Raw genomic sequence first — 22,122 nt, forward strand, 5'->3', positions numbered from 1 at the left:
CGCAAAAAGAAGTATCGTGACTGTGCAAAAAGGTTACAAACCTTTGTAATAAATTATGACGAAGAGAGGGCTGTCGAAGAATATCTACGAAGTGTAGCATACAACATTTCATTTTGATTGATTAAATTTTAATACTGTATTTCATTCTGAATGATAATATTTTTATACATACAATAAAATTATAACCTTTGTATTTTTTTCATTCCTTCATTTACAATAAATTTTTAACATTTGTGTTTGTCAACCCAAAAGGATATATTTTTCCTTGAAATACATGAAAATTTTTCTATCAATTTTTGTGACAAAATAGATATCAGTTTTCGAGAAATATGGGATTCGAGAAAATTATAGTTCGAGAAATTATTTTTCGAGCAATTGAGTTCGAAAATTTGACTTTCGAGAAATTGCATTCGAGAAATTTACCTAAAATCCCTTATAGCAAGCAATCTATGACTTTTTAGTGGCGCATAAAAGCACGAACAAAAACATTGAAATGCTCCAACAAGTCACTTCCCAATGTAACTTCATTATTACCTGATAAGCCCTACTGTAAGGACCTGTTTGAGGAGTCTGTTATAATTAAAAACTTTACCAGCAAGCCTGCCAACAGAACTGTACAGTACTCTCTTTAAGAAAAAGGTGAATTCAGGAAACAAAAATCCAAAACTTCCCCTTATGCAACCCAAAAAGGATCCCTTAAAAAGGTAAGCCTCCAGTCACCCACTCCAAAAGTTTTTCCTCAAAGACAGGTAGGTGGTCAGAAGGGACAACAGCAGCAAGGAAATTGTTTTCACAAGGTCCAAAGATCTTCTTATAGGAAAAATAAAAGCAACATCTGGAATGCCTATCAAGGGCAAAGGAAGAGGTGGATACCAATAGGTATGGTATGGTTGGGGGTTGACTTTGATGACACCCCAGGCAATGGAAGTCTTCCCCTTGGGGATACAGCATTAATTTTAAACAGATTGGCCTGGAAACGATCTCACTCCTCACCCTCCTGTAAAGGGGTTCTCCCAAAAATCAGACCCCTCACATGAAGGTTACGCGAAGAAAGGACATGTTAATGGAGCCATGTGTATATTTGCCACAAAGCACGTTTCTTTAAGTGTCCCAAAAAAGGATTCCTTGAAATGAGAAGTCATCCTAGACCAATCAACACTGAACATGTACACTGTTTGCCAAATTTTCTGGATAATTACCATTGGCCTAGTATGTTCAATTGCTCTCTAAGGGACTTAGACAGCTATAGATCTGAAAGATGTATACAACATTGCCCTAAGAAATTTGACAAAATCAATAATGATAGTTCTTCAAGGAATCAGGAATACAACTAATAGCCTACCTAGACGACTGGTCGATCTGGGGGCCCACAAGAAAAGGGTGCTTGAAAAACCTAAGAGCAATGGTCAACTGACTATAGTCAAAAGGTTTTATGATAAAATTGACAAAATCCCGCCTCACACCCAGTAAACGCTTTCAGTAGCTGGGACTGTGTTGGGATACTTTTCATGGCCCATTGTCTCTCCACATCATACTCAAAACAGAATAAGGTAAGTCCTCAAAACATGCCTTACACAGCCCAAAGTTTCCAAATGGCAATTAGAATGTATGACGGGCCTGTTGCAATTGGCAGCAATAATAGATCCAATACTCAGTTTACAACAAAAGAATGTGAGCAAATTTTAGTTATCACATACAAGAAACAAGATGTGAAACTGACCTCATCAAAATGTTAAACAGGCTGGGGAGATACTTCAGCCTTGATCCCTGTAGGAATCTGTGGTGAAATAGATCACCCTGACTTCTCAGTCCGTAAGAGTAACAATATCACAATATCTGAAAGTAAATTGTATTTTTCCTAACTATACAAACCTGAGGTCCTTTACGTACATAAGGAATTACAGCAGAGGCTGGAATACGGCCGTTTAATTTTTTAACAAGGTGGTTATGCAGTAACTACCATCTGGTACGCCGGTAGGCCCACCTGCCCGGATGTAAACACTCAACTTTGCCTTTCAGTCCAGGTTTCAGATTGAGGGGTAGCATGAAAGTGGACATTAATATAAAGGACCTCAGGTTTGTATAGTTAGGAAAAATACAATTTACTTTCAAAAATTGTGATTTGTTCTTACACAATATACAAACCCTTGGTCCTTTACATAAGGAAGACTCACTGATAGGTGGGAGGAATGCGAGTGAGTCTCTAGAACTGACTGGAGTTCCACACACCTGGGCTATTCCTCCTGGTAGTAAGAGGAAAGTGGAGTGTCCTGCCTCTGACAACTTGATCTGAGTATAGAAGCTGCATGATCAAGAGTAAGACTTCTGGGCCTTTTTTAAATGAGTGAGGAATTGTAACTCATCCAAAAAAAGGGGCTGGAAAGAATATTTAGTCAGAGGCATTATGCAAAGCTCTGGGAAGGGTTTGCATTATTGCCAGTCTCCTTCCTATTGCTAGAGGAAGGAGTGGGATTACTTCTATGGTTCTGATAAGAAAAATAGGCAGGAAGCTCGATGTGCAAGCTTACCGCATCAATCTCCCGGCTGGCCAGTGTAAGTTCGAGCCCTATCCTCAACCTGAAGGAAAAGGAGTAGAAGGACGAGGAGGGGAAGGTGGAGAGGCCAGTCACTCTTGCATCCTTCTTACCTCTAGAACCACACACCATAGGTGAGATGCAACTTGTCCTCTTGAAGGAGCCGCGTAAGCAAACACATCTTATGAGCATCCACCACCGGTCCAAGGAAAAGAGGTTCCAAGGACCTGTGGGGAGACCTGAAGGAAGAAAGAAACAAATGTGGTCGTAATGGAACCACATCTATCTTTCGATCCAACATATTCCTCGGAGTGATGAAATGAGCCTACCCATCCGCTGGCACTGTTTGCTCTCTGAGAGAGCGAACAGTGACTTATCCAACTGCAGATGAGTTTCTAACAATCTCTTAAGACTCGGAGGAAGACGTGTCATAGACACTTCCGTATTGAAAGTCAGCAGTGGAGAAAGGTATCAACACTCAATGAAGGGTGTCAATCCTTCGCAGGTACAGCAACACACCAACAGGATCAACCAATACAAAGTCCAAAATGCAGGAGATCATGAAGGATTCAGACTCGGCAAAAGAAGACGAATGATTGCGTATCCGAGTCTCTGAGACGTAGTCAAAACCTGACACCTGCCATTTAAAGGGTGATGCAAATCGTCTATCTTGTTCACCAACAATGTTGAGAGACCGATGTAACTGTGATGGAAAGACAGCTGTTTCTCATCAGTAGTCGAATCTCAACCAAGGAGAAACAATGCAGTGGAGAAAGGTATCAACACTCAATGAAGGGTGTCAATCCCTCGCAGGTACAGCAACACACCAATAGGATCAACCAATACAAAGTCCAAAATGCAGGAGATCATGAAGGATTCAGACTCGGCAAAAGAAGACGAATGATTGCGTATCCGAGTCTCTGAGACGTAGTCAAAACCTGACACCTGCCATTTAAAGGGTGATGCAAATCGTCTATCTTGTTCACCAACAATGTTGAGAGACCGATGTAACTGTGATGGAAAGACAGCTGTTTCTCATCAGTAGTCGAATCTCAACCAAGGAGAAACAATGCAGTGGAGAAAGGTATCAACACTCAATGAAGGGTGTCAATCCCTCGCAGGTACAGCAACACACCAATAGGATCAACCAATACAAAGTCCAAAATGCAGGAGATCATGAAGGATTCAGACTCGGCAAAAGAAGACGAATGATTGCGTATCCGAGTCTCTGAGACGTAGTCAAAACCTGACACCTGCCATTTAAAGGGTGATGCAAATCGTCTATCTTGTTCACCAACAATGTTGAGAGACCGAGGAAACTGTGATGGAAAGACAGCTGTTTCTCATCAGTAGTCGAATCTCAACCAAGGAGAAACAATGCTACAGTACTTAGTGAATGATTAAGGTGAATGTGGACCTACGTCTTCACAGATGAATAGAGAGAAATAAATTCTCACAATTCTGCTCATAGAAAAAGTTCCTTAGATGACACCAACCAGTAAAGACCGCTCTAATCCCTGCTGTTTTACAAAGGAATGAAAAAGTTATTCTGCTATTTCATTGACGTTAGGTGAGAAGGTCAGAGCTTGCAATGAAGGCAGAGTCTTTCAGTAATGAAAACACAGAGATTGTGCTGCCTGAAGAACCGGCTGAACCGCTTCTTGTGAGTTGGATCAGGGAGGAATTTTCTATTTACTTTGGAAGCAGAGCTAGTCGGGCAGGGAACAGGCGAAGACTTGAGTTATTTGTTTTCAATTCGTGGTGAACAAAGAATTATTGAACACCTTATGAATTAGAAAAGGTATATTAGAAGACAAAACTCAATTTGGGGCAGGTGCAATGGAATAGAAGACTAGGGTACAGACTTCTATTATACTGTGAGGTGAGCAGAAAGATGATAACGAGTCTAATGAGATATATCTCTGTCTAAAAATTCTCGCAACGGCAAATGTGGAGCACGAGACATGGGCCTTATACGTGATGTGGTGGGATCAGAAACAAAGCAACAAGATCTCCCCACAGTTACTTTAGTCACACCAACTGTCAATGCTCCCCCAGCCACACTTTCCCCTTAACGATACTATTTACCGACAGGACAATTGGTTCACCAACAGACACAAACAAAACTCTCACATTCATGTACTCACCAGATATGACTGTCTTCAAGGCAAGAAGCTGTGTTGTCTGCTGGATAAGGTCGTCAAGGCACAACCACCAGCGAGAATCACAACCCAAAACATCCAACTGAGTACTACAACCATATAGCAACTCAACAATACAACAAATCACAACCACCAACACTGTCTCCAACAGACAACTCACAAAACCATCAAAATGCAAAATCAAGTTCAACAAACGTCTTCATCTCAACAACCACCAGACACACACACAACAACCATACAATAACAATACCAATATCAATCACGAAAACACCCAATATAACTGCCTACTTCTGACTGACTGTCTTTACCAAACAACTGACTCCTTACGACTTTGTAACAGACTTTTGCCATAGACTGCCTCGGCAACTGCTCCACACTTTTGTCATAGACTGCCGCGGCAACTGCTCCAACAGACAAGCCAGACACTTACACCTGCCATCAAACCACTCCTTATTATCCATCCACCAATTTCGATCTTTTTCTTTCTCTCTCTCAATTGCCCACTCTCTCACACTCTTCAGAAAAACACATACGCACTTACATACTATCATACAGCAAAACCAAACACGAAACACGACATATCAAACATACAAAAACATCTAAACTCCCAACTCAACGATGCTCTCTCAGAGTCTCTCTCTCTCTCTCGCAACCCTTGAAGACGTTGTTAAATGTAACTACCATTATCACTCCTCCATAGTGAATTCCAAGCCAGCCAGAGACATAAGTAAGTGATTGCTGGGCAGAGAGATTCAAACTGGTAGTTAATCCTCGACATAGGAGAAACAATACTAAGACAAACACAATCTTGGAGAGAGAGAGCAGTATTGTGCCACTTGCTCAACTCATACTGAGTTGCCCAGTAGTGCATTCCATGATGGAATACCTTCGGCTAGAACCATCAAGTACAAAAAAGATACACTTGAGCATCTGCATTTTAACTGAAATGGGAGAGAAGAAAACTCTCTTGTTCGGTGATAATGCCAATCCTGTGGCGTTGTTAGGAAACAATACCATTGATTATCTCAAAACCGGAAACTCTTTGGAGGCCCAAAAGGCTGTCCTGAGTTTCAGGTTAAGAAAAGGTATTATTCATTTCGGTCACATGCAGATCATAGAAGACCAAAACACTCGGAGAGTTCTAGAAATTTCAAAGAATTTAAGCGCTCGGCGAGACCCTCTAATTTCATCAAATGATCATCAAGGAGGAGCCCCTCCTCAACTCCTCCAGAAATCAATGAGGAACGGGCATGAGGAACGGGCAGAAAAACCAGTCCTAAATGCGAGCATATAAGACTGGAAAGCAAGTACAATTCAACAGAATATACACTTCAGACCCTAAAAACGCAAGAACCTATAGGGGACTGCGAACTGAAATCCATCCAAAGGACAGATAAAGCCAGGGAGAACATAGTCTCCAGATTTTATATATCCTTCCTCAACAACATGGACGTACATCTGGTGGGACCCTAAGATCCTTCTAGAAATGTAGTCCCCTAATGCTGAATCCTACGGAGAGCACTCTGCAGGATCCCTCCTATTCACCTCACCCCTCCTGGTGTAGCTACAGGAAGTAGAGGGAATAGGTGAGGAAGATTGGATGCTCTTGCTCGCCTTGCTAGCAGAACTAGCAGGAGAAGCAAGTCACAGGCAGCCATCAACCTGCATTGATGGCTGCGACATGAGTCTATGAAAGCGTTATTGTCCTGGAGAAACGCTTTCCTGAGGAGGGTTACCAAACTCTCACACAGCAGGAGAGACATTCGCTACCACCAAGACCAGTTGGTCACGCAAACGTGACCGTTGTCTGGGTGGGGTTGAGCATGCACCAGACTGGAGAGGGCAGGTACCGTCCTCTGACATGTCCAAGTACTAGCCAAGGCCAAATCCTCTCAAGACGACCGAATGGGGGACCCCCTACCGGTCTCACTGTGTGCATGGTCCCACGGGACCGTAACATCAACCCTGGGTACGAGCAACCACTGTGAGAGCTATCAATGGCAAGGCATGAGTCTCCTGAGTGACTCACTTCTTTCTTCCACTCCATGCCTGAGTCGTGACAGTGAGCAGACTCAGAGTCACTGACTCTGGATGCAGGCGAATCTGTAGATTTATGTGCACTTGGGGAAACTCGCAAACGAGCACCCGACACGGAACTAGTCTTAGTGGCAGAACCTCTAGGACTAGCAGCAGAAGTGCAAACCAAAGTTTGCGCTTCTACGGCTCCCAACATGCTAGGCCCTGGGAACAGCATGATGGTTCCTGTTCCCAAAGGAACGGGGGAGCCAGCAGAACACCAAACTGCCTCCTCAGTTCGAGGTAGCAGACACTAAAAAGTCCCGTGACAAGACTTCTTAGGGGAGGAAGACTATCTTCTCCTTCTCTGGCAAGAAGCCTTAAAAGTCAAAGGGATGGAGGTTGAAGAAAAATATGATGATTCTGAAGAGGAAGATGATAACACTTGAAGAGCTCTCTTCCTCCTCAACCTCTCTAAATTTGGCAAGACTTCTTCTACAGGATGAGGTATATTTACCAGCATGAATAGAGTTGATATTCACAGGGCAGTGGCAAAGGGTTTTTCCAGTGATGAAAATCTAGGATAGCAGCAGCAAATAAATATGATTTCCAGCAGGAGAACAGTACACACACTCGAGGACCAATATCACAGCATGCTATGAGTCACAGGAACAATTCCCAGGTTAGGATAGTCAAAACAAAGAGATATCCAACCATCTACTGTTCTAATCAACTATCACCACTGTTAGCCTGTAAAAGAAAGAAAATAGGATTTTAAAAAATAAGGATACTCCTATAGCAACCAAGGGCACCGTCCTACGAAATGAGAGAGCCCTCAAACACCATCACCACACGTCCCCTCCTCTATCCTCATCCGATAAGCTAGCAAAAGGACAAAAGAGAAGAAATACCAGAAGTAACAAAGGACAAATCTCTGAAGTTCTCCTTTGTAATTTCCAAAGTGTAAGAGCAAATTTCAGATTAATGCATATCTCATCCTGACGTTAAAGGGCAAAAAATGTAATATAAGGGTGTTGGCACACCCTTGCTGCCAACCCTTAACACGAAGCAGAAAGGCAGCTAGCAAGGCTACCACAAAAATTGGGTTTGCATATTAATTATTAATGTCAATTAATCATTAATATCAAATACAGTATATACATATTTATTCAAAATAACAAATTAAAGATCCCAAAAGGAAAATTGTAATTAACGGCTAGTCAGCAAGAGCTCACAAACATACGTCTTCTTCGGAAGAAGGCCAAAAGCAAAGTGTTTACATCCGGGCAGGCGGGCCTACCCACCTACCAGACGGTAGATGCTGCCTAACCACCTTGTTCAAGAATTTAACGGCTGTATTCCAGCCTCCACTGAAAGTAATTCCTTAGGTAAAGGACAAGGGGTTTGTATATCGTGTAAGAACAAACACACAGATGCCTCGTTGACAGTTGGGAGGACATTGGGAGGATCATCAGGTAACAGGGAGGTGGTCAACTACTCTGTAGAATTGTCATATCAATTTCCTTGAGCTGATGGCAGTCTTTTTGTCTCTCAAAAACTCAAACCTCCAGAAGAGAGACCTTAGGTTGGTTCTAGTCAAAATGATTGCAATGTCCTACATCAAGAGGTTGGGATGATGTTCACCTCCTCTCAATATTGTAATAATGGCCATCCTTCGATGGGGCAAGAAAGGAAGTGGTATTTGTCTGCAATTCACCTCATGGGGGTCTTCAATGTAAGAGTAGACTCCCTATCAAGAAAAACAACAACCTCAACAGAGTGGATGTTAGACAACCACTCTTTTCAGAAAATAGCCAACATGATTCCACAAATTCCACTACTGTCCGCTGTTTAATCCCAGTCAGTAAGAGGGAAAGTCATTTACGGATCCTCCTTTCTGAGCTGAGACCTTCACGGGTGGACTTTTTAAAATATTATCTACTGTGAAAATTACTCACCCAACACTGCTAGGTACCTAGTGCAAAAATCCCAGTCTATAGAAGATATGGTTAGGGTATATCCATACAGAGTCCAGTCAGAATTTCTAAGGAAACAAAATATTTCTTATCTTTTTTGAAGATAAACACCTTGCAATTACAACAATCATGGCATACAAGGCAGTATTAATGGAACCATTAGATTTGGGATTGGCTCTAGTAGAAAAGCTGTCACCTTCCCTCTGCAGTCCTTTGCACTAAAGACCCGCTCTTAAAAGGTCCCAATTACTTGGTCCCTGAACAAGGTGCTTAGACTTCAATCAGCCCCTCAATTCAATGGAGCCAATACAACCACAACCCACAAACTACAATAGGCGATCTTAATTGCAATAGCACCAGGAGCTGGTATTAGCAAAGTGGGTTCTCTTAGAGGGGGATGATACATTATGCAAATGCCTGACCATCAATCATTATTGTCCTCTGGCCTGTCATTCCTGGCCAAGAATGAGATCCTTTAAGGAGGAAATCTCCTATTCTTAGTAAACTAAATTTAGCAGACAAAACACTAGAAGTTATTACCTAGAAGTCATTGCAAACATCCTAGAAGGTCCAATTTTGTCTATACTCTAGCAACATTATTGCCCCGAGCTTGAAAAAATTCAACTAGTAATGTGTATTGGTAGGTGGCTTGGTTACTACTGAACCATAAGCACTACAGTGGAAAACCATGGGTCTTCCTAACGGGCAGGTATGCTAACTGTTGCTGGGGCAGGTTTGCCAATAGTAATGTTCCTCCTGAATTAGCAGGGGAGGGGTACCAGATCCCACCCCAGCGAATAGCTAGAACCCACAAATAGTTGAAACCTCAACAAAAACATTTAAACTGCCTACTTTATTGGTTAAAACTCAAGAAAACCCACTAATAATGTTTATACCTGGGTTTTTTTAATAGTTTTATCACAAAAAGTGCATTTTATGATGAAATTGATAAAAAAAAACCAGGAATGTGTGGATATTTCTCATAGAAAAATACTGCAAATAGGTGAATTTTCCATGAATAATGGAGGTACATGTTCCAGAGAGAAATCTGCAAATATGTGAGTTCGCGAATCCGGAGTCCGCATATACAGGGGGTTCACTGTACTGCATCCATATCCAGCATGCTTAGTTAAGTCGCCACAGAAATTTTGAATAAAGAATGGGGACCTGAAACTTGTGGCTTGACCCTGGACCGGAATGTTTATGGGTGGTTGGGATTAGAATTCAAGAGCTTTTCATTAACTGTTAATTTCTTTGTAAAGCTCCTTGAGGGCAAGACAGTGACTACGCTTTCAAAAATGTTTTGAAGTAGGAAAAATGATATTGTTATGATACAATAAAGTTTGTTCATACATACTACCTGGCAGATATATATATAGCTGTATTCTCCGAAGTCCGACAGAATTTCAAAACTCCCGGCAAACGCAGTGGTCGGCCAGGTGGTTAGTACCCATTCCCGCCGCTGGGAGGCGTGTGTCAGGAACCATTCCCATTTTCTATTCAGATTTTTTAATGTCATTGTCCCCGAGGGGAGGCTGGGCGGGTACTTGATTATATATATCTGCCAGGTAAGTATGAACAAACTTTATTGTATCATAACAATATCATTTTGTTCATGACACTTACCTGTCAGATATATATATAGCTGATTCCCACCATTGGAGGTGGGGAGGGACAGAATAAAAGGATTTTGGGAAACATTTCACATGCAGATGATAGACATCTTGGTTCCCTACCTGTTAGCATAGCTGACTTCGTGATTACTGTCACCCAAGTCTGCTTTTGCTTTACTAGAGTCTCCAGCAAGGACGTGACCTGTATAGCTGGTGAGATCTAGATGATCTGACAACGGGGGCGTGACCACAATGTGTCTAGACCATATTGACCATACTTTAAGGGCAGCGAAGCAAAGAAAAAACCACCACCTGACCTAGCCTAGCAAAGTTAGTCCCCAAAACTTTTAAGGCTAAAATAAAGGGAAGTCCGCCTCTAGCGGTCGACCCTACAACCAAAAACCAACAACCATAAAATAAAAGCACACCTATCCATTTCTAAAGGATAGGATTCGTGCCACTTCCCGTACCCAAAACTGTATCTGCTGATATGTATGGTCCAAGCGAAAAGCAGTTCTCATATGTCACTTTCACATCCCTGAGGTAGTGTGAAGCGAACACAGAGTTGCTTCGCCAAAATGTGGTGCTCACAATATCGCTGAGCGCCATATTCTTCTGAAATGCCATCGAAGTTGCGACAGCTCTAACTTCATGAGCATTGACTTTCAGAATTTTAAGATCACTATCTGGGCAGGACGAATGGGCCTCCCTGATGGTGCTTCTCAAGAAGAACGCTAAGGCGTTCTTAGACATAGGTAAATCAGGTCTTTTCACAGAACACCAAAGATTGTCCGATTGACCTCTAATTTGTTTTGTTCTATCCAGATAGAATTTTAGAGCTCTGACAGGACACAGGACTCTTTCTGGCTCTCGACCAACAATCCCTGCTAATCCCTTGATATCAAAGTTCTTAGGCCAGGGATTGGAAGGATTTTCGTTTTTAGCTAAAAAGGAAGGACTCAGGGAACAGACTGCATTGTGTCCCCTAAATCCAACATTTTTGCTAATAGCTTGAATCTCACTCACCCTCTTCGCAGTGGCTAGGGTGGTTAGAAAGAGGGCCTTCTTCGTTAAATCTTTCAGCGAAGCCTCGTGCAAAGGTTCAAAGGGACTCGCCATTAAAGATTTTAGAACTATGGTCCAAATTCCACGAAGGTGTTTTTAACCTGTGGAACCTTTGATGTTTCGAAGGATCTCAGAAGATCATGAAGATCCCTATCATTCGTCAAATCTAGGCCTCTATGACGGAAGACTGTTGACAGCATACTCTTGTATCCTCTAATTGTTGATACTGCCAGCTTGTCTACATTCCTAAGATGTAACAGGAAATCGGCGATTTGGCTCACAGAGGTCTTGGAGGAGGAAATGCCCTCTTTCCTACACCATCTTCTAAAAAACAGCCCACTTAGACTGGTAGACAGATTGAGAGGAAGCTCTTCTCGCGGTGGCGATAGCTTTTGCCACCGCTCCTGAAAACCCTCTCGCTCTTGCCAGTTTCTTGATAGTCTGAATGCAGTCAGACTCAGAGCGAACGGTTTTGGTGATATCTCTCGAAGTGGGGCTGTTTGAGAAGATCGGGTCTTACTGGTAGGATTCTTGGGAAGTCCACTAGTAGGGACATGACCTCTGTGAACCACTCGCTTGCTGGCCAGAATGGTGCGACCAGTGTCATCCTTGTTCCTTCCGACGCTGCTAACTTCCTTGTTACTTCTCCCAGAAGTTTGAACGGGGGAAAGGCGTATACATCCATCCCCGTCCAGTCCCAAAGCATTGCGTCTACTGCTACTGCTTCCGGGTCGATGATCGGTGAACAGTAAAGAGGCAGTCTCTTCGTTTTCGAAGTCGCGAAGAGGTCCACCATTGGTCGTCCCCATAGTCTCCATAACTGTTGGCAGACTTCTATGTGCAGAGTCCATTCTGTTGAAATCAATTGATTTCGACGGCTTAAAATGTCTGCTCTGACGTTCTGGACCCCTGAAACAAATCTTGTCAGGAGAGTTATGTTCCTCTCTTCTGACCATAACAGGATTTCTCTCGCTATCTTGTAGAGAGAACGAGAGTGTGTCCCCCCGTTTCTTGATATAAGAAAGGGCCGTGGTGCTGTCCACGTTGATCTGGACAACTCGGCCTATGACTCGTTCTTGAAAGGCTAGAAGTGCTAAACGAATTGCCTCTAACTCCTTGAGGTTGATGTGCCAAGGCTTCTGTTCTTTTCTCCAGAGGCCTGACACTTCCTCCTTTCCCAGAGTTGCTCCCCAGCCTGTCATAGACGCGTCTGTAAATAACACAAGGTCGGGGCTCTGAAGACAGAGGGACACTCCTTTCGACATCTTGGTGGGATCGAGCCACCACTCTAGGTGTTTCTTGACCAACGGGGATATTCTCAAATTCTCCTCTAAGTTTTGTCTGTCCTGCCAATTTTCTGTTAGAAAAAACTGTAGGGGCCTGAGATGTAGTCTCCCTAGAGAAACAAACTTCTCCAGCGAAGAAATGGTCCCCAGCAGACTCATCCATTCCTTCGCCGAGCATGTTTCCTTCTCCAGGAAGGCTGACACTTTTTCTAAGCCTTTCCGCTGACGTTCTAGCGACGGAAAAGCCCGAAAAGCCACTGAATCCATCTGAATCCCCAGATAAACGATGGACTGTGTTGGGGTCAGATGGGACTTCTCGTAATTGATCATGAGGCCTAAAGATTTCGCCAACAGTAACGTAGTCTGAAGGTCCTCCAGACACCTTGCTCTCGATGACGACCGTATGAGCCAGTCGTCCAGGTAAAGGGAGACTCGTATCTTCGAGAGGTGAAGCCACTTTGCCACGTTCCGCATGAGAAAAGTGAAAATCATGGGAGCTGTGCTCAGTCCGAAGCATAGAGCTCTGAACTGGAAGACCTGTCCTCTTAAAATGAACCTGAGAAACTTCCTGGACTGGGGATGGATGGGGACATGGAAGTAAGCGTCTTGGAGATCTAATGACACCATCCAATCCCCTGGTCTCAAGGCCCCTAGGACCGATTGTGATGTTTCCATTTTGAAGCTTTCTTTCTTCACGAAAAGGTTCAGACTGCTGACATCTAGGACAGGCCTCCATCCCCCAGACTGCTTCGGAACCAGGAATAACCTGTTGTAGAAGCCTGGGGAATCTGTCAAGAGCACTCGTTCTACGGCTCTTTTCTCGATCATTTGGTCTAATAAATCGAGTAGAATCTGTTGCTTCTGCGGCTGATAAGCTGGTGACAGGTCTATAGGCTTCATGCTCAACGGAGGCATCCCCTTGCTCTCCAAGCCTCTGCGAAGAGAGAAAGTCTCCCTCCCACCGGTGCCTGAAGGGCAAGGTTGTCACTTCTTTCCCCTTTGCTTTGCGGGGGTTTTGCCTCTAGCAAAGCCCCTTCCTCGTGTAGCAGCTCTTGATGGTGCTCTGCCACGAAAGGGCTTAAAATTCTTCTTTGGTACCTGAGCTACTCGAGAAGATGATTGCGTCGCAGGAAGTCTAGATGATTGAGACAGCAAATCCTGTGTCGCTTTCTCTTTCAGGTTCACAGATAAATCCTTTACCATATTTTCAGGAAAAAGATGGGAAGAAAAGGGGGCGAATAATAACTCCGCTTTCTGTGTAGGGGAAACTGCTTTAGCAGTAAAACTGCAGAAAAGCGCTCGTTTCTTTAATATTCCCGTAGTAAAGTGGGCAGCTAACTCATCCGAGCCATCCCTTACTGCTTTGTCCATACATGACAGGACGCTCGATAACTCTTCTAATGACAATGATTCTGGGCTCTTAGCTTTCAGACCTAAAGCTCCCAAGCACCAATCTAGGAAGTTGAATACTTCCAACGTCCTGTACAGTCCTTTTAGATGGTGATCTATTTCCGGCATAGTCCATGAAACCTTAGCCGAGGACAGGTAAGATCTTCTCGGTGCTTCGACCAGGTTTGAGAAGTCATCTTGCGCAGACGACGGAAGTCTCAACCCTGTTTCTTCTCCGGTCTCATACCATATACCGGCTCTCCCGTTTAGCTTAGCTGGAGGAAGCGCAAAGGACGTCTTTCCTTTCGTCTTCCTTGATTCCATCCAATCATTCATCCTCTTCAACGCTCTTTTAGTAGAAAGCGAAGCAGCCATCCTAACAAAACCCGGAGCTTTTCTCGTCTTGGATGAGGATAGTTGCGATGGCGGAGAGAGAGGAACTGGTGCTTGGAATTTTTCCGAAAACAATTCCTTCAGTAAGCGCGTTAACGTGCTATAATCCGTAGATGCTTCTAAAGGCTCTTCCTCTTCTGCAGGATGCGTATCGTTAGAAGACTCTCCTTGATCTTGACGGTCCGAAGTTTCTTTAGCTAAACAAGAAGCGGTTCTCCTTTGGGGCTCTGTTCGTAAGGGGGAGTTTCTATCCGCTGAAGGAATAGACGAGACAATGCGCGAATGATCCGCCGTTGTCTTTGAAAACTTCAGACTCTCTTGTAAAGCCTTGTCTTTCGAAGTCATTAAAGGCAAAGGTTCTTCAAAAGCCTCTTTGCGGGATTCCTGTCGATCTTCTCTCAGTTGAGTACGTTTCTCTTTCCGAGAATCCCGAATAGTCGGGTGTCTATCGTCATCGCGAGCGCCCTTGCTAAGGGAGCGAGACTTAGGACTCCCAGGAAGTCGCGCATCTGCCAATGAAAGCTTCCGATCCCGCTGGACTCTAATGTCTATAAGACGCTTATCCATCAAAGAAGCGTCCTCAAAAGCGTCCTGAAGCGAGACGTGCTCTAATGGACGTTGAGCGTCTTTCAAACTTCGCTTAGGACGCTTAACCTGTATCGGGGCGTCCTCTCGAGCGTCCTGGTGAGTCTTACGATTTCTCTTACGCGTTGCGAGTTCTCATATTCTAAAGCACGAGCCTTTCGTCGATATTCGTACAGTATTTCCCTTTCTTGAGGAGTAAGATCAGACACATAATCTAAACGTTGCTCTCTTTGAATCCTAGAGCCTTCTGGAACGTCCTGATACTTTTGGCGTTGGTAGGCTCTCTCATGATAGAAGCGTCGAGTTGATGCAGAAGTCCGTCGAACGTCGACACAAGGCTTCTCTTGCTCGTTCTCAACCTCCTGACAAAAGCGAGGGCCGCTTGTGCGACATCTAACGCTTCTGTCCCCATCGCCACTTCTGGACACTCTCTCTCCGGAAACACTTGCGTGTTCTCGGTTGAGTCTGAAGGATCCAGAAGAAGACGACGCAGGAGAAGCTAAAGAACGAGGCGAAGCCGACAAAGGTTGTTTCGATCTTTTAACAGGAAGCCAAAGATCCTTTCTACGCCGATGAGGCTCCTCTTCTGTCCTTGCGAAGAAAGCCGACAATCGTTGACGCAATTGCCTACGAGTTTCATTAGACGGTGAAGTTTCACGTTCAGGAAAAGGACTCATCATATACGAAGAAGGGCGAATTGGAGCCCTCTTCTTCCTTTGAACTCTAAGACGATGATAGTTCTCAAAAGCGTCCTCATCAGAAGACGTCCTGCCTCTCTTCTTAGGCGTCAATTCTTCGAAGTGTTCGGGTGATGATGAAAGAACAGGACGAGAAGTAGGACGTGAAGCGTCCACTTCCTTAAAACCTCTCCTAAGAGGACGAGAAAGACGCTGGCCGCCTGTGCGACACCTAGTGTCAAACTCGTTCTCCTCGTGAGAGGCCCTCTGAGAGCTCCATCCCCGGTCAGGAGAGGACGCCTCAGAGGACGAAAAGCACTCCTTCAATATCCGTGCTCGATCACACGCTTCGGCAGCCTGGGAAGCGTCCACAGGATCTGCTGAAGGGACGCCAGACCGGTGGGAATTTCCCGTAGCCCTCCTTCGGTTTTCGACATGCCCATTCCCTGAGTCCTGGGAGTCCGACAGAGGTCTATTCCTAGAGGCACTATGGGACCGATCTGACGCCCCCTCCACTACACTAGGGGCATTAATGTTTCCACTACACTTCACTGTGGTCTTCAATGCACTCACTTTCGATTCTAGTGCACGAATCGACTCCATGATGGAAGAAAGGGCAATACCTTCTGAAGCAATAACTTCGTTGCCTAAAGGCAAATACACAGGGTTAGATGTAACAACCTCTACAGGAAGGTTAGAATGCGAATTACTACCCTTACTCTTCACAGAAGCACTTCTGGAGGAAGATCTTCTGATTCTATCCCTTTCAAGCTTACGAACATACGAATCATAAGTCCTCCATTCATTTTCGGTCAACCTTTCACACTCTTTACACCTATCATTCATCAAACAAATATGATCTCTACATTTCGTGCATACTGTATGAGGATCTACCGAAGCTTTCGGTAGCCTCACCTTACACTCTAGCACAGTACACACTCTAAAACTAGTTGCAGAAGATCCAGTCATATTAGGAAATCCAAAACCAAATTCAAAGACAAACCACAATCGCGTATGCCAATCCACCGAGCAAGTTTCAAAAAACCAAGAGACAATCAAATACTCAAGTGAACAAAGAGTTTTCCAAAATCCTAGGCGGAGGTCTGTAAACAGCTGTTTACCGACCGGCGACAGAGAAAAATCTGAATAGAAAATGGGAATGGTTCCTGACACACGCCTCCCAGCGGCGGGAATGGGTACTAACCACCTGGCCGACCACTGCGTTTGCCGGGAGTTTTGAAATTCTGTCGGACTTCGGAGAATACAGCTATATATATATCTGACAGGTAAGTGTCATGAACAAAACCTATATTTGGTAGTTGCTGCTGAGTCCTCAAAACTTTCCCACTTCCCTGATGAAAAGGCGTGGGATTTGGGTAAGGGATCATCCTGCATTGACCAACAGAAAGTAATGGCATCTTGGTCCATTTCTGGTTGTATGTAAACAATATGACAGCACATATGCACAAAGCCACTTCTTGTGGGTTTTTGACGTAGGAAAACTGGTTTCATCATTCGTTTAGGATAAGAGAAAATGCCCTCTTATCCTGAGTCCATTTATAATCCATCACATGTTATAATGTTTATTGTTACAACATAATACCCGGCCACAAGACCAGCTAAAAGAGAATTCTTTAACATTAAGTCTGGTCACCATGGAGTTCTGGTTAGACTAGGGAAAGTGTAACTCCTTGAGGACATAACAGTGACTACCAAAATTAGGTATTCCTATGTCAAAACCTGTTATTTCTTAATACCGTTATTCAGGTTCAATCCAAAAGAAAAACACAAAAATTCACATTAAAATAAATAACTTATAGACAATGAGGTTCATATATATGAAGCTGTGTTTAGTCAGGCAATAAAATAACGATCTTAAACAAAATACATACCTTAATTCTAGGCAGTGTAACAGTAGGTGTGGCAGTATGGAGAACAAATCCATATGCCTTTCCACGTGTCAACAAGTCATACATGTGAGGCATTAGTGGCTGATTGGTCAGTGCCAAGTGATCTGTCCTTAAAGCATCTATGATGACCAACACAACCTTTTCAATAGGTTTATCAGCTGTCCCATGGTTTCTGCAAAAAATTGAAATACTTTTTAATCTGAGACTATGGCACTCAACAAATTACATTTTTATGATAATATAAAGTTTTATACATACTTTATATACTTACCAAGTAATTACATTGCTCACAGTTTCACTCTCTAGCAGCTCAAAAATTTTAAAATATGAGCGTTGTTGTAACTGTGGGGGGCACTGTTCTCCCCTATTGGAAACTGGTGTCCCCCCCCCCCATTTTGAGTTCATAAAGCTTAAAGTAAAAGACTAAGCTTATTATTATTAATATTAATGTTAAAGTTTTATATATCAAGTAGCTTGGCTGTTTTTTTATATGAAGATAAGTAGTTTTACTATATTAACTGTAAGAAATAAATCAATTTTCTTTCTTTATCTCAGGAGTATACATATTCATTTTCCAAACATTATGTATGTGTGAAAAAATGTAATCAAATTCTGCATAGAAAATAATCTAAGGCCAAAAAATCTGTGAATAATGTAAAATTTGGAAATTAAAATAGGATAGAAAATTAAAACTTCAAAAACATGCACAGACACACACACTGGACATGGAGAAGTGTGTGAATATGAGGAACAGAAAGGATACAAAACACACTCAATTATCCAGTAAGAGACAGACTACTAACTGAAATTGAGTCAAGATTTGATAATGCCAACAAATCCCTTTTCCATTCAATATCATCTCTTGATCCTTCCTCCCCCACATTTTTACAGCAGGACCAGTTGGATACAATGGCAGCTAAGTATAATGATCTTGAATTCTAAGATGTTGAGCTGCGACAAGCAAAACAATTAGTAAATTTATGACAGAAAATTATTTACTCTACTAATTACAGTACCGTACTGTAATATTAATGTATAAATACAGCAAAATACAGTAATCAAAGTGCATTTTTGTCTTTTGTTTATGCTCTGAGAATCAGTTGATGACACTTATTCCCAAAAGTACTATTTAGGAAGATAATTTAGTTGTTATAGAAACTAATTTTTTGATGGAATTATTATCTATAATTTTGAACATAAAATTTTGTGATACAGTAATTCATAGTATTTCACTGAGAGAGAGAGAGAGAGAGAGAGAGAGAGAGAGAGAGAGACGAGAGAGAGGAGAGAGAGAGAGAGAGAGAGAGAGAGAGAGATAGGATTATATGTTGTCAAAGAAAAATTGCATAATACTGAAGCCTGGAGGTTTTAACTTGCCTACATAAGAAACCCAGACAAATTTTAATGATTATTATGGTGATTACATCAATACAATATAGGTACGTAAATGGATTCTGTAAATGAAATAATCTGTTATAGATATTACGTACACTGAGAGAGAGAGAGAGAGAGAGAGAGAAGAATTTTTAATAAATTTATGGGAGATGGCAAGAACTAACAACAATATGACATAAATCAAGAACTTACTGTAGTAAATGATTTTTTCATCATATGTGTATTTACATGTACTACAGTGCACCCCCCGTATTGGCATTCTCCGGTTTCGCAGACTCACTCATTCGCAGATTTCTCTCTGGAACGTTTCCCCGCATTATTCGCGGAAAATTTGCCTTTTCGCGGTATTTTTATGAGAAATATTCACAAATTCCTGTTTTCTTATCAGTTTAATCATAAAATGCACTTTTTGTGATAAAACTATTAAAAAAACAAGGCATAAAAATTTTTAGTGGGTTTTTCTTGAGTTTTAACTAACAAAATAGGAGGTTTTAAGCGTTTTTCTGGGATTGGCCTGTGTCGCCCAGTGAAATGTTCCTTATAACACTCATTTCAAGGTATAAATGATTGCTAAATATACCAGAGAAAAAAGCCATATGGAATGCCAGAGTTACTACCTCTGGATCGATCACCTTCATAGGTGTCTGTATAAAAACAGGGCGAGTGGGTGCCACTACCACAGACCTCCAGCCAATTAGTTCTCTCCTCTCTCAAAATCCCTCCCCAGAGAGGAGCCATTACAACGGCCACCCTCCGCTCGCCACTACTTCTTCTGCCAAGATTCTTCATTCCTTCTTAGCGCTCGTTGACACGTAGACGTGTATTTGTTGTGAATTTGAATTTTTGTGATTTTTGGATTCATGTCTTCTGAACTTCAAGAAGCATCTTCATCTAAGTTGAGTATTATTTTTCTGACTTTGAACGCGTTTGGGCAACGGTGCATTTTATGTGGTGTTGTTTATTTGTAATGTTACCTGGGAGCCGAGCGTATCGTCTCTCGGGCTGGCCATTTAAATGCATTGTTGTTCGCGTACTTAGTTTCCTCAACTTTTTTATTACGATAAATTATTATTCCTTTTGCTCATTACAGTATACGTTACTGTTATCGTGGAATTTTACCATTTCGCTCCTGATGGGTTCCGATAGGTTATTTTAATAAATTTTATCAATTTTAATTATAGCCTATTAGAGGGTTTCCCTCTCTCTTTCAAAGGCCTTCAGGAGCGATTTGGTTCCCTCACGAGAGTGAAATAATATTTCAATCTACTATATGCGCGAGTATTGTGTTGAGGCGACCTAGGCAAGCCTAGTGTTACGCATATTACTTGAGAAGTAAAGAACTCTCATTATTTCGCGGTGCTCATGCATTTTATGTAGATGATTTTATTGTTATTTAGTTAATGTTACAATATTATTTGCTATTATATTTGCTATTATATTGATGAGGTTGGGAGTCCTACATGAATATTTATCTATCCTTGGCCGCATTATTACCGTTCCTAGCCTACCTGACCAGATCTAAGTTAGATTTTGGAAGTTAGGCTAGGCGGTTAAGAGTTTTTTCTCTCTACCTTAGTTGGTTTTAGTTCTGGCCATCCTGACCAGACTAATAATTTAGCTTTGGAAGGTGATCCTTTACTAGGGAATTCTCTCTTGTCACAGAATGTAGGTGCTAGACCCATCTTTCCTGACCAGGTCGATATATTCGATTTTGGAGGGTTAGTTTAGGTTCTGAGTTTCCTCTTTCGCGACGTTCCAGTAGGCGCTGTCCTAAGCCACCCGACCAGATCTGTACATATATCTGATTTTGGAGGGTTAGGCTAGGCTAGTAGATGGATTGTTTTTATTTGTCGGTACTTCCAATAATTCCTGTTTCAATATTTTAGTTTAGTATAGCCTCAGCTAGTACCTCCTTTACGGTGTCAGTTGGCCTGCCATCTTCTGCCCCCTTTAGTTGTAGGTTTTTCTACTGCTTCTTGGAAGGTTATAATCACCTAACCGGTCGCTGTTGCCAGGCGATTACTAGTTACCCTTCCCCTCTGTGCTCTTCCTTCCGGCCCGGATTGTTTCCGGTGGTGTTTCGTTAGCTCGCTGTTCTAGTAACCCTTCCGGGGAACGGCAGCTAGAGCGTCGAGCACTATTCCCGGGGGATTAGTCGGAGGAGGTTAAGGAGTTGTAGATTGCGTAATCTCTGTTAGTACCCCCTTTTTGTAATTTTACTAGTTACCCTTCCCCTCCGTGCTCTTCCTTCCGGTCCGGATTGTTTCCAGTGGTGTTTCATTAGCTCGCTTCCGGGGAATGGCAGCTAGAGTGTCAAGCACTATTCCCGGGGGATTAGTCGGAGGAAGTCAAGGAGTAGAAGATTATGTGATCTCTGTGGGTACTTCTCCGGCTCTCTGTTTCCCGGTCGAAGTGTGATCTATCATCACTCTCGCCAGGTTATTACACACCGGAAGTTATTAGTACTGCTGTGTCTGCCGCTCTGTTTTCCATTATTCTCTATTTTATTGCTACTGCCCCCATCCCGGTGCCGGTGGAACTAGGTTTAGAATACTTTTCCAATTAACTTAGAATAGCTACTCTTTTCCAGTGCATTCAGATTCAGACCAGGTTTACCTGGCTCCCTGTTCTGCTCGTATTAGGCCAGTTCCGTTGGTCTTAGTGATCACGATAATGAGATTATGGATTCCGGAGCAAGCGGAGACTTTCACAGCTTGATATTTAGTAAGAATTCTTACTGAGGAGTTGATTTTTTCCCTGTAACTAGTTGTCATAAAACTAGTTTAAGTGTACTCATGTATCAATTCTAACTTACAGATGGTACACTGTCTGGAGTTGGGCTGTTCAGCCATTCTCCAACAACCTTGTGGGCATGTAGTCTGCCGATCTCATGCCAGCTGTTCAGCGCAGATGGACAACATCCTAGTCTGGCATCCGGATGGCTGCAAAGTATGTTACGCCTTAGTGCAAAATGTAACTAATGAGTTGGTAGGTACCATCCACACCTTATTAATGTTTATTTTTGAATCATAGTTCCATATAGGATGGGCAATTTCTGGAGGATCTGATTTTGTCCTTTCTTACAGACCCCTCTGGCGCTCAAGGCCTCCTCACTAGCAAA

General features: G+C 42.7%; 1 protein-coding gene across 1 annotated transcript in view; it reads right to left on the reverse strand.

Moving 5' to 3' along the window:
- The window catches only part of LOC135211432 (GPI ethanolamine phosphate transferase 2-like), a 468,113-nt gene that overhangs the window by 311,162 nt on the left and 134,829 nt on the right, over positions 1-22,122 (reverse strand). The window contains exon 3 of the mRNA XM_064244742.1: positions 17,589-17,778. Within this exon, the coding sequence (XP_064100812.1) occupies positions 17,589-17,778 (190 nt within the window). The remainder of the gene's footprint in view (positions 1-17,588; positions 17,779-22,122) is intronic.

The sequence above is a fragment of the Macrobrachium nipponense genome, chromosome 4, assembly GCF_015104395.2.
Source record: "Macrobrachium nipponense isolate FS-2020 chromosome 4, ASM1510439v2, whole genome shotgun sequence".
Lineage (NCBI taxonomy): Eukaryota > Metazoa > Arthropoda > Malacostraca > Decapoda > Palaemonidae > Macrobrachium > Macrobrachium nipponense.